This window comes from Schistocerca gregaria, chromosome 6 (genome assembly GCF_023897955.1).
Source record: "Schistocerca gregaria isolate iqSchGreg1 chromosome 6, iqSchGreg1.2, whole genome shotgun sequence".
NCBI lineage: Eukaryota > Metazoa > Arthropoda > Insecta > Orthoptera > Acrididae > Schistocerca > Schistocerca gregaria.
The window spans coordinates 31,571,675-31,590,726 of NC_064925.1; the positions used below are offsets into that span (position 1 = coordinate 31,571,675).

Here is a 19,052-nt window from a genome sequence, read left to right on the forward strand (position 1 = left end):
GGCGGGGATCCACCACTGCGAATTTTGCGCCAGCAGCAGCTGATATCTTGTATGCTCCCCATTCGCTGCACCCCAAAGCACCATAATTATGGTCACCTTTATCCAGACATGGAGATCACCCTTCCACAGCAGTGGCCACGATGTGGGCTTATCATGGCTGCCCGCAATCAGTGCTCTTTTCTGAGCTCCAGCAATTGCCTTTACCACCTTTCTTCTCTACTCACACACATACCCCTCTGTGGTGTGTCTCTCAGCCGCAGCTCTGTCTTGATCTCTCAATCGATTCAAAGAATTCTGTCCCTCCGATGGCTCTTCGCTACCAGTTCTCCTGTCTCCTCAGTTCTTGTCAGGTTTCAGAAGTGATCTATACTGATGGCTCCATGGTTGCTGGCCGCACTGGTTTTGCTTACACCTATGCGCAATGCACGGAACTTCATTCTGTGCCAGATGGCTGTAGTGTTTTTACTGCAGAATTGGTAGTCATCTCGCATACACTGGACCATATCCTCTCCTGCTCAGGACTATCCTTCACTATCTGTAGTGACTCATTGAGGGATTTGCATGCTATCGGCCACTGCTTCCCTTGCCACCTGTTGGTCATTGCTATCCAGGACTCCATTTCTCTCCTCGCTCAACGTGGATACTCGGTAGTTTTTATTTGGACCCCAGGCCATGTTGGGATTCCTGGCAATGAACTTGCTGATCAACTGGGTAAAGTAGCTATTGCTATTCCGAAAACAGAGCTTCACTCGGCACTACATCATCAGTTTTTGGGCTTTTGGGATGCAGAATGAAGCACTCTTTCTTCGCCGAACAAGCTCAGGGCAATTAAGGATTCTGCAACTCCTTGGCGGTCCTCCGTACGGGCCTCTCATAAGGTCTCAGACGTCCTCTGCCGGCTCCGCATTGACCCTACTTTTTTTACTCACGTTTATCTTCTCCATCCTGAGAACCCCCCCTCTCTGTCATTGTGGATTGATGTTGACTGTGGTTCACATATTATTGGACTGCCCCAACTTAGCCACCCTACGACGAACATTAGCTTTCCAGAATCACTACTCCTGCTGTTGGCTGACAATGCCTTAGCGGCAGATCTCATTTTACATTTTATTCGTGATGGAGGTTTTTATCACTTTATTTAAGGGAGGGACCTTCTACCTTATTGGTGAGTGTAGGGGATGGCAGGCCCTCTTGCCCCCCCCCCCCCCCTCGCCCCGCTGGATTGGCTTCAACTGGGCTTGGTGGTTCACCCCAGCCTCTGCCTTCCCACTCCTTTCATTACAGGGTCTGTTATATCTTAAGCAGTTCTCTTGTCTCCTGTGCTGCTTCCTTCCCGCCCCTGTCATTAGGCACTTGCTTTCCCTCACATCTTCTTCCACCCTTTCCCTTCCTTCCCTTAGTTTCTCATTTTATTGACATTGTAGTTGCCCCTCTTAATGTGGGATTTTATCGGTTTAGTTAATCTAACGTCAGAGGTACTGATGACCATGTAGTTTGGTCCCTTCTGCAACCAACCAACCAACCAACCAACCTGGACTTTTCACATGGTCCTGAGGACTCAGTTGACCCTGCGGCTCTCCGCTGCCACTTCCTCTCGATTCTTGACAAGTACCGAGGCCACAAAGTGGTTTACACCTATGACTCGATGGCCGATTCTCAAGTAAGTTTCACATATGTCCATGGAGGACATATTGAACAGCATTACTTGCCCGATGGCTGCAGTGTTTTCACTGCTGAGCTGGTGGCTATATCTGATGCTCTTGAGCACATCTGTTCATGCCCCAAGGAATCGTTTGTTGTGTGTACTGACTCCTTGAGCAGCCTACAAGCCATCGACCAGTACTACCCTCGCCATCCTTTGGTGGCGTCCATCTATGCCCTGGACCGGTCCCGTCTTTCACTGGTGTTTGTGTGGACCCCAGGATACGTTGGCATCCCAGGCAACGAACTTGTCGACTGGCTGGCCAAACCACTTCTGGAGACGGGCATCTCTGAACCTGTCCTGCGTCCTGACTTACGCTGTAGGATTTTTTGGCTTTGGGAGACTGAATGGCATAACGGTACACACAACAAACTGCATGTCATTAAGGATACTATGAATGTGTTTGAGTCTTCCATGCGGGCCTCTTGCAGGGAATCGGTTGTCCTCTGCCGGCTCCTCATTAGCCATGCTTGGGTGACCCATGGTTACCTCTTGGGCCGTGTAGACCAGCCTCAGTGTCGGTGTGGTGCCCAGTTGACAGTAGCCCATATTTTGGTGCATTGTCACACTATGACAGCCCAGCGATGAAATCTTGGGTTATCGGACTCGTTGCCGCTCATTTTATCTGACAATGCCTCATTGGCTGATTTAGTCTTATGTTTTATTTGTAAGGGTTGGTTTTATCATATGTCCTTTGTCCCTCTGTGTCCTCCACCCTAGTTCTTTTATGGCGGTTTTAATGTGTTGCAGAGTGGCTGGCTTCTCCTTTTTATTCTCATGGTTGTCCAGCCACTGTAATCTGCTTTCTTGTTTACTCTCTTCTGTTTCTAGTGTGTCTATGTTTTCTGGTCCTCTTTTGTTCCTTTTAGTGCTCCTTGTCTTTTCTTCATTCTAGTGGTTTTTTCTTTCTTTCTGTTTTGTGTTATATGTCTTTTCTGTTTTATTGTAACACTTGTGGCATTGTTTTATTAGGAATAAGAGATCAATGTCCTCGTTGTTTGGTGCCTTCCCCCCTCTTTTAAACCAACCAACCATTAATTATGATCACCTTGCATTGTAGATGAAACTTAGTATTTATAGAGGTAAAAGTGTTTCCTTTGAAATATACTACTGTAATCAAGTAATTATTTAGCTATTAGTAGAAGAAACAGGTACATTATATAGAAAAACTTAGGAGCAGTACCTGTATCCAAAGTAGCAATTTCCTTAGTAATCTATGTGAAACAATTTAGGTGGCATAAGAGTGAATAGCATTAAGCATTACAGTGATAGTTTATTGTTACTGCAGACATTGATTAAGTTTCTGCAATCTCTTTGTCTCGCATTATTTTATACCATGACATGACCCACACCCCTGCAGTGTGTGAGAGAATGAGAGAGTGAGTGCAGGAGCTCTAGCCAAATCAGAGATTACTCAACTGTTTTCATATCTGATTGTGCCTCTGACATGGTAGGATTTGCAAGACTGGAACAGTTTGTGGTTTAAAAATGTCTAGTGTGAAATCTTCAGTTTCAGTTGGTGGCAACTTCGAGTCAATTTTGTTTTTGTTGGCGGTTTCAATAGATGCTAAGAGATACTTGTCCCATTAATTTATTTTTGAGTCTCACGTCATATAGTTAAAAACATAACCAGTTTTGACTAAGACAGGTGTCATTGTAGGATGACATAGTAGTACTGCATTGAAATTGAAATTGAAAGTACTTTAATGGGATCTGTATTGTCTGGTGATGACTAAACAAGGAGTTGAAGCTAGTTACTGTACCGGTTATGTGACCCGAGTCTCAAAAATACAATAAAATGATTTTGTTTGCAAGACTCTCTCGGTTTCCCTCAGGCACTGTGCCTAGTCTGTGAATCTCGTGAAAATTTTTCCTCATAGTCTGAACAACGTTAAAGTAGATGTAGTTCTCTCAGGAGTTTATTGGACATTGAGGGTTGTCCGAATTATCACAGTGATTTGATTTGGAGAGTAATTGCAACAAATGTTTGTTATTTGTATAGAAACACGTTCTGTACACTTTAAAATTTCTGTAATTTTTTGGAAATTATTCCCACAAATTCAAGACGTTGTTGTTGTTGTGGTCTTCAGTCCTGAGACTGGTTTGATGCAGCTCTCCATGCTACTCTATCCTGTGCAAGCTGCTTCATCTCCCAGTACCTATTGGAGCCTACATCCATCGGAATCTGCTTACTGTATTCATCTCTTGGTCTCCCTCTACCATTTTTACCTTCCACGCTGCCCTCCAATACTAAATTGGTGATCACTCGATGTCTCAGAACACATCCTACCAACCGATCCCTTCTTCTAGTCAAGTTGTGCCACAAGCTCCTATTCTCCCCAATTCTATTCATCAACTCCTCATTGGTTATGTGATCTACCCATCTAATCTTCAGCATTCTTCTGTAGCACCACATTTCAAAATCTTCTATTCTCTTCTTGTCTAAACTATTTATCGTCCACTCCATACAAATACTTTGAGAAACGACTTCCTGACATTTAAATCTGTAGTCGAGGTTTTCAAATTTCTCTTCTTCAAAAACGCTTTCCTCGCCATTGCCAGTCTACATTTTATATCCTCTCTACTTCGACTATCATCAGTTATTTTGCTCCCCAAATAGCAAAACTCCTTTACTACTTCAAGTGTGTCATTTCCTAATCTAATTCCCTCAGCAACCCCCGACTTAATTCAACTACATTCCATTATCCTCGTTTTGCTTTTGTTGATGTTCATCTTATACCCTCCTTTCAAGACACTGTCCATTCCGACGTATTATTTACATAATATTAGAAAAGGGTAGACTGCTACTCACTATACAGCAGATACGTTAAAACACACACACACACACACACACACACACACACACACACACACACACACATTCATGCAAGAACAGCTCACACATGACCACTGTCTCGGGCTGTCGAGGCCAGACTGCAAGCAATCGCACATGATGAGAGAAGCTGTCTGGATGGTGCAGGTAAGGACAAGGCTGGGGTGGGCAGGAATAACAGGGTCACAGTGGTTTATAGCAAAGTACTGCTTGTGAGAGTGTACAGGAGGGAGATGGAGAGAGGGTGGGGCCAGTAGGAGCAGTTTGGAGGTTAGATGGAGGGTGGAGTGGGGAATGAGATAAGTAAAAACCCTGTGGGTGTGCTTGGGGAATAGTGGGGTGGCAACTGGGAAGAGGATATGCAAGTGAAGGACAATGACTAACAAAGATTGAAGCCAGGGGGTTATAGAAACATAGGATATATTGCAGAGAGAGAGTTCAGAAAAGCTGGTGTTGGCTGAAGGAACTAGATGGCAAAGGCTGTGAAGCAGTCATTAAAATTTAGAACATTGTGTTGGACAGCGTACTCAGCAACCGGGCAGTCCAGCTGTTTCGTGACCATAGTTTGTCAGTGGCCATTCATGCTGACAGACAGCTTATCTGTTATTGTGACCATGTAGAAAGAAGCACAGTAATTGCAGCGTACCTTATCAATGATATGACAGGTTTCAAGGTATCCCTGTCTTTGATGGGGTAGATGATGCTTGTGACCAGACTGGAAAAGATGCTGGTGGGAGGATGTATGGGACAGGTCATGAATCTAGGTCTGCTACAGGGACATGAGTCATGAAGCAAGTGGTTGGAACAGGGGTTGCGTAGGGAAGGACTAGGATATTGGGTAGGCAGCAGAATACCACTGTGGGACAGTTGGTGATGATAGTGAATAGGAAATTCCTCATTTCAGGGCACCATGAATGGTAGTTGAAACCCTGACAAAGAACATGCAGTTACTCCAGTCTGGGGTGGTACTGTGTCAATAGGGGAATGCACCTCTGTGGCTGGACGTGATGCTTTGGGAGGTGGGTGGTGACTGAAGAGATGAGGCGTGGGAGGTCTGTCTTTTTACTTGGTTGGAAGGGTAATTACAGTCTGTGAAGGCCTCAGTGAGACCCTTGGTATATTTCAAGAGGGACTGCTCTCCCCACAGGGGGATAGGCTGTATGGAAGGGACTTCTTGGTATGGAATGTGTGACAGCTGTCGAAGTGGAGGTATAGCTGGTATTTGGTGGGTTCTTTTTATATAGGCAGTGGTACTGTTGTAGCCATCTTTGAAATCAACGTCAACACTGAGCACTGAGGGGGTGTCTTGTTGGGTTGAGCAGGTAAACGGAACGGGAGAGAAGGTGTTGAGGTTCTGGGGGAATGTGGATCGGATGCCCTAACCATGAGTCCAGATCATGAAGAAGTCATCAGTGAATCTGAACCAGATCAGGGATTTGGGATTCTGAGTTATGATGGCCAATGAATAAGTTGGCATAGGATGGTGCCATCCAGCTGCCCATTGCAGTACCCTGGATTTGTTTGTAGTTGATGCCTGCAAATGAAAAATAATTGTTGTTAAGGATGTAGTTGGTCCTGGTGACGAAGGAGTTTGTAGGTTTGGAATCCATCGGGTTCTGGGAAAGGTAGTGTTCATTAGCAGTTAGGCTATGGGCATTAGGGATGTTAGTGTAAAGGTAGGTGGCGTCATTAGTGACAACCAGGGCACCATGTGGTAAAGGAACAGGGACTGGAAAGTTGGTGGAGAAAATGGCTGGTGTCTTCTACATAGGCTGTTAGGTTGTGGGTTATAGGGTGAAGGTGTTGATCTACAAGAGCAGAGATTCTCTTAGTGGGGGCACAGTAACCGACCACAATGAGGTGGTTGGGTCTATGGATTTAAGTGAGAAGCATCTAGAAGGTAGGCATGCAGGTAATGGTAGGGGTGAAGCGAGAGATGGACTCCAGAGAGTGGTTCTGGAGTGGGCCTAAGCATTTGAGTAAAGTGTGAGATCCTGCTGGATTTTTGGACTGAGATCACTGTGGCAGGGTTTATAGGTGGATGAATCTGATAGCTGGCAGAGTCCTTGCTCTTAAAAACAACAGTGGTGGAACTGTTGTAAGCAGGTAGGATAATAAGGTTGGGATCAGATTTTAGGTAGTGTTTGGTTCTTTCACCAGATGTAAGGTTAGTTTGCATGTCAAGGGATTTATGGGATGATGGTGAGGCAAGGTCTCTTAGCCCTGAACCTTGCATCATCATCATTCCTCAAATTTCTCAACATGCAAGCTACCTTACATCCACAGAACAAATGGAAATCCACCACAAAAAAACTGAGTGCAGCCTTATTATCCTACCTGCTGACAAAGGCTCCACCACTCCATCACTGTTGTTTTGAACTGCAAGCATTACCTGGCAGAAGGATTCTGCCAGCTGTCAGATCCATCCACTACAAATCCTGCCACATTGACCCCATTCCAGCAATCCAGCAGGATCTCCAGCCCCTCTCCAGATTGTTAGGCCCATTCCAGAACCTCTCTCCAGTGTCTCTGTCTCTCCTCACACATACCACAAGCCCCCTCCCCATCTGCATGCACACCTACCTTCTGCGTGCTTCCTAAAGCCCATACATCCAACCACACAGAACACTCCATTGTGGCCTGTTACTGTGCCCCCACTGAAGGAACCTCTCCTATCACAGACCAGCAACTTCCGCCTATCGCCCACAATGTACCATCCTATTTAAAAGATACCAACCATTTCCACCACTGAATCTCCATAGTTCCTGTTCGTTTACCAAACAATGGTCTGTTCACAGCTATTCATGCCGTCTCCCTTTGCACTGTAATGCCTAATGCCCAGGGTGTACCTGCTGTTGAACTCTACTTCTCCCAATGCCCAACAGATTCCAATCCTAAAACCTCCTTCCTGGTCACAAAGACTTACTACATCCTCACCCGCAATTGCTTCTCCTTTCACGGCATCACTTGCAAACAAATCCAGGAAACTGTAATGGGCAGCTTGTACCATAACACACATGAATTAATATGGTTGTTTATTTACCTGCACTGGATACTGAACTAAAAGTGTGTCCATGTTTTGTGGTACAAGCTCTTCAGGAATAGTCCTCTTGCAGACAGTATCAGTAATCTCACTATAGTCACAATTCTGGTGACTATGGACAGTCATAGCCTGTGATAACTATACCCGCTTCGCAGTTGAAATGACATGAGTGTGAGTCAGTGAGTACCTCTGGTAAGCAGTGGTTGTTCAAATACTTGCTATCAAGAGGGTGTTGGTGGTGTGCTGCTCATTGGTGCATCTCTGACGTCTCTCGTGATAAACCCGCTCGATCCAGTGCCTACTGCCGATCTTCGCACAACACCTCTGCCGACCGGTGTTCTGGTGACAGTCTATGCCAGTACACTTTAGCTCTCCAGTTGCCATCCACTTCCCAATGTTCCACTCTCTGGCCACAGAGGAGCATTCCCCTCTTGACACTATCCTCCCCATCCACCCCATAGCAGCATTCGGCCACCCACTGAACCTACTGAGTATCCTCGTCCTTCCCTACTCAACCGCTGTTCCCAACTCCTTGCCTCATGGCTCATATCTCTGTAACAGACCTATATTCAAGACCTGTCCCATACATCCTCCCACCACCACCACCACCTTCTCCAGTCTGGTTGCAAGCATCACCTTTCCCATCAAAGACAGGGCTACCTGTGAAACCTGTCTTGTGATCTATAAGCTACACTGTGCTTTGTTCTACATGGCCCTGACAATCAACAAGCTGTCTGTTCCCATGAATGACCACCAACAAACTATGGCCAAGAAACAGCTAGGCCACACAGTTGCTGAGCACAATGCCCAACACAATGTTCTTCATTTTAATGACTGCTTTCTCAGCCTGTGCCATCTGGATCATTCCTGCCAATTTACTGAATTGTGCAGGTGGGAATTCTCCCTCCAACACATCGTACGTTTCTATAACCCTTCTGGCCTCAACCTTAGTCAGTCATTGTCATTCACCCACATATCCCCTTCCCTGTTCCCACCCCACCATTACACAGCATTTTGTTCCACACGTGCACCCCTCCTCAACCCCCGCCCCCTTTGTTTAACCTCCAAACTGCAATTTTCTGCACAGACATAGAAAGGAAGTATGGAGGATTCCTGCAAATAAGGTGCTTCAGAAACTTGTGAAACTAGTGACTGGTACTTACTCTCAGGTGGTGAAATGTCAGTACAGAATATGTATGTATAATATTTAAATGATAAACCACCATTTCACTGGATTGTTTGTTTAATTGTGACCTAGGTTTGAACCTTTTATACTGAGTTTGTCATTAAAATATATTGCAGGACATCCCATTGCTGCAATTTTGAATGTCCTGCAGTATACACTGTGATCAAAAGTACTTGGACACCTGGCTGAAAATGTCTTAAAAGTTCATGGTGCCCTGCATCAGTAATGCTGGAATTCAATATGGTGTTTGCCCACCCCTAACCGTGATGATAGCTTCCACTCTCACAGGCATACGTTCAGTAAGGTGGTGGAAGATTTCTTGGGGAATGGCAGCCCATTCTTCGAGGAGTGCTTCATTGAGGACAGGTATTGATGTCAGTCGGTGAGGCCTGGCACAAAGTTGGTGTTCCAAAACATCCCAAAGGTGTTATAAAGGAATCGGTCAGGACTCTGTGCTGGCCAGTCCAGTACAGGGATGTTATGGTCATCGAATCGCTACGCCATAGGCCGTGCATTATGAACAGGTGCTCAATCATGTTGAAAGTGCAGTCGCCATCCCCAAATCACTCTTCAACAGTGAGAAGCAAGAAGGTGCTTAAAATATCAATGTAGGCCTCTGCTGTGATAGTGCCATGCTAAACAACAAGGGGTACAAACCCCCTCTATGCAAAACATGACCCTACCATAACACCACCGCCTCTGAATTTTAATGTTGGCACTATACACGCTGGTAGATGACGTTCAATGGGCATTCACCATACCCACACCCTGCCATCGGATCGCCATATTGTGTACCTTGATTTGTCACTCCACACAATGTTTTTCCACTGCTCAAACCAATGTTTACGCCTCTTACACCAAGCTAGGCACCGTTTGGCATTTACCATCATGGTGTGGCTTATGAGCAGCCGCTCTACCATGAAATCAACGTTTTCTCACCTCTCACCTTACTGTCATAGTAACAGGATACTGTGAGTTGCCAATATACATTCTCTTCCTGTTCCCATTCTTCCTAATTGATGATTTGGTGGTAGTCACACAATTGTAGAAGTCCAAACAGTGTTTACATAACAGATGGTATATGAGGTGTTGTTTCGCAGGTGGCTCTCCCTCTGATAGTGTATGTTTCACCAGTTATAGGGCTGTTGTGGTGGTAGGAGGTTGCATACGGTAATTCTTGCAGCGAGGACGGTCACAGGGGCAGGAGCCACAGTGTAGGGAGATGGGTGCAGAAAGGGAATAGGGTCTGACAAGAATATTGCGGATATTGGGAGGGCAACGGAAAGCTATTCTAGGTGTGGTGGGCAAAATTTCAGACGGAATGGAGCTCATTTCAGGGCATAAGTCATGGCCCTGTCAATGGTGTGCTCCGAAGTTGTTCTTTGGAGGGCTCAACAGTACCAGGACTACCTCAAAGTCATTCCTTACTAGTGTTCCAAGAACTCCTAACATCTAGCATTGCTTCACAATCTTCCTCGGGTCTCTACAACATGACCCTAACATGTTAACTGCAGAACTCCAGGCTGTATGTTCCAAAAAAAGCTGATGACTCCATCATTATCCTCCCAGCAGACGAAGGATCTACCACTGCAATACTTGACTGAAAGGAGTATGTTAGTGAAGGTTTATGCCAGCTGTCTGACGCCTCTACATACAGCATCTGCCATAAAGATCCCATCACTGTGATTCAAACTGACCTGCAGCCCCTCCTTAAAACCTCAGGCCCCTCACAAGGACTGTCACCTCAATCCACAGAACTTCTCACCCCACCCAAACCACACACTTCCACCTTTTACCTTCTTCCTGAGACCCACAAACACATTCTTCCTGGCTGTCCTATAGTTTGCTGGCTTCAAAGCACCCACCAAGTGTGTATCTGCCTTAGTTGATTAACACCTGCAACCCATAGTACAAAGACGCCCCTCCTACATCAAAGATACCAACCATTTCCTAGATCATCTGAAATCCATGCCCGTCCCACTCCCACCACACACCTTACTTGTCACCATTGATGCCACCTCCCGCTATACCATCATCCCTCACGTACATTGTCTGTCTGCTGCTGAACATTTCCTCAGTCACCGCCCACCTGATTCTAGACCTATGACATCCTTCCTACTCACCTTAATCAACTTTATACCTACCAGCAACTACTCACCTTTGAGGGGCAGACATACAAACAGATAAGGGGTACAGCCATGGGAACCAGCATGGTTCCTTCCTATGCGACCTTTTCATGGGTCACTTGGAGGGGGCTTTACTGGGATCTGTAAGTCTTCAGCCGCTGATTTGGTGTAGATACATTGATGACATATTTACCAAATGGACTCATGGTGAGGCTGAACTGCTAAAATTCCTAAAATGTCTGGATGCCTTCTCCCAATTAAATTTCACCTGGTCCTATTGATAATGATAACCCCTTGCCACTTTCCTTGATGTTGATCTTGTTCTCACTGAAAGCCAGCTACACACTTTCGTCCACATTAAACCTACCAACAAACAACACTACCTACATTTGGCAGTTGCTATCCTTTCCATGTCACATGTTCCCTCCCATACAGTCTTGGCACGTGAGCAGACGTATTTGTTGGGATGCAAACTCTTTACAGCAATATACCACCATTCTCACGTTAGGTTTCACTGCTTGTAATTACCCCACCTGCCTACTTCAGAAGCATGTTTCCCTGGCCATCATATCCAATCCCAGTATTGCTGATCCCTCCAAAAAAGAACTTTGTAGCACACCATTGGGGACTTAGTATTATCCTGATCTGGAATGTGTTAATCTGCTATTTTGACAGAGCCATGACTTCCTAAAATCATGCCCTGAAATGAGATCCATTCTGTCTGAAATTTTGCCCACCACACTTAGAATAGCTTTCCGTTACCATCTCAATCTCCGCAATATTTTTGTCAGACCCTATGCTCCTGCACCTGTCGCCATATCCTATGGCTCCTACCCACATAACTGGCAAAACATATACTATCAAGGGGAGAGCCACCTGTGAAACAACTATGTCATATACCAGCTGTTACGCAAACACTATTTGGTCTTCTACACCGGCATGACTACCACCAAATAATAAATTAGGATGAATGGGCATACGCAGAGGGTATATACTGGCAACTTGCAATATCCTGTTGCAGAGTAATTCTCTGCATGATGACATTCATGATCTCAGCACCTGTTTCATCACAGGCGCCATCTGGACTCTTCCCCCCGGACATCAGTTTCTCAGAAGTCCGCAGGTGGGAACTAGCACTACAACATGTCCTTGGTTCTCGCCACCCTCCTGGCCTTAATTTATGTTAATTTCTTCCGTCTCAGTATTTTGTTCACTGTAACTACTCTTTGATTCACTTCATTTTAGTGTTCAACATCTTTCATTGTCTTACATGTCTGTTTTTTCACCATTCCCTTCCCACCTTTGTTATGTACAATGCAATTAGCTTTTCACTCTTATTAACTGGTGCATGATGTTTAAGCAGTAATCTCCATCTGCATATTACCTCGTCTTCCACTTTTAAGCGCTCAGGTTTTCACATCTAGTCCTATGCAGTCCCCAACAATCAGTCTTTCCTTCTCATCCCATATGGTAAGTCTCTCTTGGCCTGCGGTTCTGGGTGACTTTCCCAAAATCTACCCCTTTTTCCTAGACCTCTCCTGTCCTTTTCCTTCACAGCTTCGAAAGCTTGCCAGTGTAGATTCCAAGAATTTCTTCTACATTAATTACTTTGTATTCATAAACTACACATAGTTTTCATAATCAGCTTTTTGTTTTGTGGATTTTCAGCCAGCAGTTCATATGAGTGAAGCAAGATGGAAAGAGAGAGGAAATATCAGACAAAGAAACATGGATTCAGTATTTGAAAGACTATACTACTGTAGTAAGGAGCCACACACTGAAGATGAGGCTAACACAGTGTCATGTTTACAAGGTAAAAATATATTTGTGTTTGACAATCGTCAGTCTTTTCCAAATTATTCTTGCTTTGTTGTGATAGTCCAACTTTTTAACCACAAGTAATTTGCCACCCTTCCTCTATATGTTGAGATACATTTAGGAAAAAACTTACATATATGACATGATAAAGTAGTCAAGCTAGAAATGGTAAATTTGCTGGTGTTCTGTACGAACCACATTAAGTACCTTTTGTCTCTGATAATATAGAACTTGTCCAATAATGTTTGGTTTTCTTAAATGCAAAAGAAGTCACAGATGAGGAGGAAGGCTTTTGGACAAGTTTAACTTGATATGATCTGAGCAAATGAGAACTGCCTTATAACCCATGTTAAATGTTCTGTCAAGCTGAATGTACCACCTTTAACTGGAAAGAATTTTCAAAAATGTACAGTATATTTGGTAAACCTTGCTCAATATTTATTCTGTAGGTCTTTACTTGTAAGTTGTAATTTTATAATAGGTGTCATAGAGACTAAATGTTGTTTTTATTGTACTACCTTGTGTGACTGTCTCCCTTTATTTGGAAACATACTGTCATTTCTGTGTAACATTTTTATTTATTTTCTGTAACTGTCTTGCAGTTTGGATTGATGTTGCATTTATCAAGTTCTGACAGGTAGCATATAACATCTGAGGCTTGAAAACACTTAAGCACTGAGCTGTAAGTTGCAAATTTATGCACAAAAACAAACTGTCTGTTTTTGCCATATTATAAGCTATTGTAACACCTACAAAGTTTATAGTAATAACATTTACATTAATGAAAAGTGTAGACTATATAACATTGGAGCATACAGCATTAATCTTGAATTAATTTGTACTTTCATAACACTGTTTCTGTGTGTCATTGTTTTTGAAAGCTGGAAAAGATGGACAAAGGTACATACAAAGAATTTTTCAGAATCCAACATGGTTATTTTACAAATAAATATTTAATGATGAAACATACCATTGGTCTTATATATAGCAATTGCAGAAACTGTTTTGTGTGTGTGTGTGTGTGTGTGTGTGTGTGTGTGTGTGTGTGTGTGTGTGTGTGTGTGTGTGCGCACGCGCTGATGAAGGCCTGTTTGACCGAAAGCTTCATTTGACAGTCTTTTTGTTGTGCCTACCTGCGACTCATCATCTCCGCTATATGGCAATTAACAGCTATCCTTTTCATAATACTGTCATTATTCCAGCCTGGATTTTCCATTGTTTAAAATTGCTCTTGAGTTACCTGACGAGTTTCTGGATTATGACAGTGATTTTTGGAAGCTGATTACCCCAAAAACACTGCAGTGCCTGTCACTTGTAGTCACCTAGCCTTCCACAAGGTCATCTCCACTGCACAGTATTCTCATCGTCACTCTTAGCCATATGCACTCTTTAGATGTGATATACAAACGTATAATACCACTGCTTGTCTTCAAGTCTCTTGATGACCCCACTCCTCTCATGAGTATGTCACAAAAAGTCATCCTAGTAAGTAAAATTGCTGTAGAATTTCATACTTGAAACACTTTCAGCTGGAATATAAATAAAAGTACTAATAATTTGGTTGCAAATGCTATTTCCTAAACTGCCAGAAATCCTGCTTATACATAGTCTGTCATCTTCAGAGTTGACTTTCTCAATGTCTTCAGATAACTAATGAACAGTTTCATTGTTGGTTAAGCTGTATCTTGCTCAAATATACCGGCACCATCTAGTAACCAGTACTTGAACATTGCCCTCCACTGAGCATTCCATTTACATGGGAAGCATAACACACACGATTGAAAGAAAACAGCAAGAAAGCTCACCCATACAATTATTGGCAATGTATTTGCAGGCCAGCCGTGCCATTATTATGAGTGTCAGCTCCATAGTCTTAATTTTGGTATCTGTAAGGAAACATAGTCATTTGTATCAATATAATTCTTTAAAAATTGGGTGGTGTATTAATTCTTCAGTTTCTTTGACAATTGAGCTCTTACATGTCACCTTTCATGTGTAATTGTGCAAGAGAAATGAAAGGTGATGAAACTGCATCTACATCTACGTGGATACTCTGCAAATCACATTCAAATGCCTGGCAGAGGGTTCATCGAACCACCTTCAAAATTTTCTATTATTCCAATGTCATATATCTTGTGGAAAGAATGAACACCTATATATGCAAAAAGCATCAGTGAACTTCCGATGTTGTCCACCAGGTCATTTATGTATATTGTGAATAGCAACGGTCCTATGACACTCCCCTGCTGCACACCTGAAATAACTCTTACTTCGGAAGACTTCTCTCCATTGAGAATGACATGCTGCGTTCTGTTATCTAGGAACTCCTCAATCCAATCACACAATTGATCTGATAGTCCGTATGCTCTTACTTTGTTCATTAAACGAATGTGGGGAACTGTGTCAAACGCCTTGCGGAAGTCAAGAAACACGGCATGTACCTGAGAACCCGTGTCTAAGGCCCTCTGAGTCTCGTGGACCAATAGCGGGAGCTGGGTTTCACACGACCGTCTTTTTCGAAACCCATGCTGATTCCTACAGAGTAGATTTCTAGTCTCCAGAAAAGACATTATACTCGAACATAATACGTGTTCCAAAATTCTACAACTGATCGACGTTAGAGATATAGGTCTATAGTTCTGCACATCTGTTTGACGTCCCTTCTTGAAAACGGGGATGACCTGTGCCCTTTTCCAATTGCTCAGGAAAATATCTTGACATTACAAGCAGAAGATGAAGAGAGGGTGAAACTATATGAGGTTATTGAACAGATATTTCAGTGTGTAAAGGGGACAGATGATCTTATAATCATGTGTGATTAGAGAAATATGGCATGAGAAGAAGTCAGAGTAATGGGAGAATATGGGCTTGATACTTTTACTGTAGATGATGTATTGAGGAAAGAATTTGCACATTTATAGAACTTATAACACTAACGTGCTGTGAAATAAACTGATGTTACTCTCTGAGAGGATTTCAAAGTTCAACTGTGCATGTGTCTAATGGAAAAGGGTATCAGACTATAATTTCGAATTTTGTGAAATTGACAGTAAAACCAAATGGACCTTAACCTTGAGAGTAAACATAAGTGGTAAAATTATAAGTGAATGAAGGAAAAATGAACAGTCACCAGCCTAATTAAGCACATTAATTTGGAAATATATATTTGAGAAAATTGGATATTAGCTATTGAAATTACTTTGAGGATACAAACTGACACAGTGCACTCTGTACTGTGTTTAGCAGCAGTTACTAATGATTACCACAATCATTCAGACTGAAACATCACTGCATGAAGTGCAGAACTAATTTTGGACATGAGGGGCTCCTATCTTGATGGACGTGAATAACACAAATAAAGATGAATAACATCTTAAATACACTGTTTAAGCTCCTCTGCATATAGCAGTTTTCCTTAGCAACAGTAATAGTTGATTTTTTTCTTAATGGGAGAACAATATGATGGAGACCCATAAATTGGTATATTTTCACTAGCCGAGGTTCTTTGATTGTTGCAAAAGTAAAATCTCTAAAATCTAATCATTCTCTTAAATTACTTTTCAAGGTAATAAAATGCAACGCTGGGCTTAATTAACTTCAAAAGGGACACATTCATGATGTGTACCAAAACTACACTATCTTTGAAAATGTGCATAACTTCACTTCTAATAGTACTACCACAAATCAGTTCATTAAAGATTTAATCACCTGTGAAGCAGGTATTCTTGGCAGTAATATTTACACAATCTTGCACTGTAATCTTACAAAACTACATTTTATAAAAAACTAATGATACTTTAGCAAAAGAGTATACAACTTCTTTTTTATGGTTTTAGTTTTTAAGTAATTAAGGTTTTAACTTTCCTATTGATCGATCTTTAAATTTTTGTACTAAAAATTCCTACCTTAACAATTTCACTTGGAGTAGTCCATAAACAAAGCATCCAAATTTTACTTCAACTTTAGCTACTTCTTTTACCTTAGACAAAAAAATCTCTTTTAATTGCATGAATGCCAGAATTGCTCATTTAAATCAGGATACTCGGTTTTAGTAGCATTTAGGTGAGGACCCTGCTTAGGTTCCTGATCAGGATGAAGTTATGGTTTCAAACATAAATTGATGTTTTTGTGATTATTACTGAAACAATACACAAATTAACTGGTCCATGCCAATATACATTACATAATTGAATGCATGAAGTCCGTGAGACAGTGGACTCGCATTTTGGAGGACGGCGGTTCAATCCCGCGTCCGGCCATCCTGATTTAGGTTTTCCGTGATTTCCCTAAATCGCTCCAAGCAAATGCCCGGATGGTTCCCCTGAAAGGGCACGGCCAACTTCCTTCCCCAGCCTTCCATAATCCGATGAGACCGATGACCACGCTGTCTGGTCTCCTTCCTCAAGCAACCAACCAACCAAGTCTGTGAGGCAGTGGCGAAGATTAGTGGCAGGCGAAATGGCGGCTAACTGTGCTCACGATTCTTGATGTGTCAATACTCTATCAAATCTCTTCCTGGCATCGGATTTTCAACACATTAGAGCCATTCCATTATTCCGTGAATACCAAATAATAGCCAGATCCACATCCGAGGCAAATCCCTGCTTCCAATTGCATCTCATAGCACCATCAAGGTGTACTGTGCTAAGGCTAGCCACACACTGCATGCTGTTCACACAAAGGATCTGCTCAGTTCCACCGCCAATCCCACCTTTTGCATTGCACCATGCCACTTTCGTTGTGGAGGGGCTTCCCTAAACCATTTGTTTGTTACAAATACAAGTGCCCTAATCATGAACCAGCTTTTAACATACTTCTTTCATAAACATATTCATATTACAATAATGTAAAATTTCAACATATTCTTTCGCTTTTTTTATATCCACATTAAAAAACTTTAATTTTCTTGCCATACGTCAACGAGTTCAAACAACACAGAATGCACACTTCATAAATTTCAGATACATAGTTACTTAAAATAAACATACTCCTAATGTGTTACAGGCTCATAAATTTACAGAAATCTTTTGACAACGTAGAGTAGAAAATGCTCTTTGGAATTTTGAAAGTAGTAGGGATAAAATACCGACAGCATAAGTTTATCTACAAATTGTACAGCAAAACAGGCTGCAGTTCTAAGAGTCAAAGAATGTGAGAAAGAGGCAGTATTCAAAAGGATGTGAAAAAAGTTGTTGCCTTTTTCTCATGTTATTCAGTCTCTGCATAAGGCAAGCAGCAAAGGGAATCAAAGAGAACTATGTAAAGGAAAGGAAAGTTCGGGAAAAGTAAACAAAATCTTTGAGGTGACTCTTCAGTTCCTCTCAGCATATTTCTTGCTCGAACAGTCCACAGGTGTACTACCAGTCCATAGTGTCCAACAGGCACAATATTTCAGCAATCAGACGTGTTGCCACCCTCAGGTGCGCAACACTACCACAGACGCCGATGCCAGCATCTCGGCGACTGCCAACAGGCAGCCGAAGACCACAGAGAGAATGCCTCACAGGGGGTGGGGATTTAAGATGGCCACCTGCCCTCAGAAGCTCAAATCATCAGCACACCTGATGATGGCGACATGTCTGATCACCGTAATATTGTGCCTGTTGGACACTATATGGAATGGCAGTACACCTATGGACTGTTCGAGCAAACACTTGCAGGTTCATTTGTGACATTGTGATTCTATTAGAGATTGCAAAGATCTGTTGAATGTAAAGGATGGAAATACTGTATCAAACGGGGGAGAAAAAGAAATGTATGGTAAAACTTGAGTAAAAGAAGGGTAGGTTGATAAATCATCCAGAGCCATCAAGGAATAATCAATAATCTGGTGATGGAGCTAAGGGGGATGGGGAAGTTAAAATGTGTAGAGAGTGAGTAAACATCAGATGGATGTGGATAGTTGTAGTTTTGCAGAGATAAAGAGGCTTGTACAAGATTGACGAGTTTTCCAGTTGAAGACCATAGCAGCAACAAGCATAAGCAAACACATCAGTCATTGTGAGAATTCAGGTAAACCATTGTCATTGGAAATGTTTTACATTCATGACAAGGTGCAATTACTTCTGAAGTATTAAATTACAGGGTAAAAATTACTAACAAAGAGATAGAGGGGCTGGCCAGTACTTACCTCAGCTCAGTACAGCCGATAGAAACAAAAAAAACAACCGAAAATTTAAGTTCCTAGCTTTCGGAATAAATGTTCCTTCATCAGGGAGGAGAGAGGGGAAAGAAAGGGATGAAGGGAAAGTGGATTTAGTTACTCACAACCCAGGTGCATCTTTTCATCCTACATCTTTATACTATACACCTCTTTACTTCTGTATGCATCCTCTTTGGTTTGA

The 19,052-nt window shown here is 42.6% G+C and overlaps 1 protein-coding gene across 1 annotated transcript in view; it reads left to right on the forward strand.

The window, feature by feature from the left end:
* LOC126278315 (uncharacterized) overlaps positions 1–19,052 on the forward strand; it is a 199,668-nt gene that overhangs the window by 157,104 nt on the left and 23,512 nt on the right. The window contains exon 7 of the mRNA XM_049978334.1: positions 12,559–12,703. Within this exon, the coding sequence (XP_049834291.1) occupies positions 12,559–12,703 (145 nt within the window). The remainder of the gene's footprint in view (positions 1–12,558; positions 12,704–19,052) is intronic.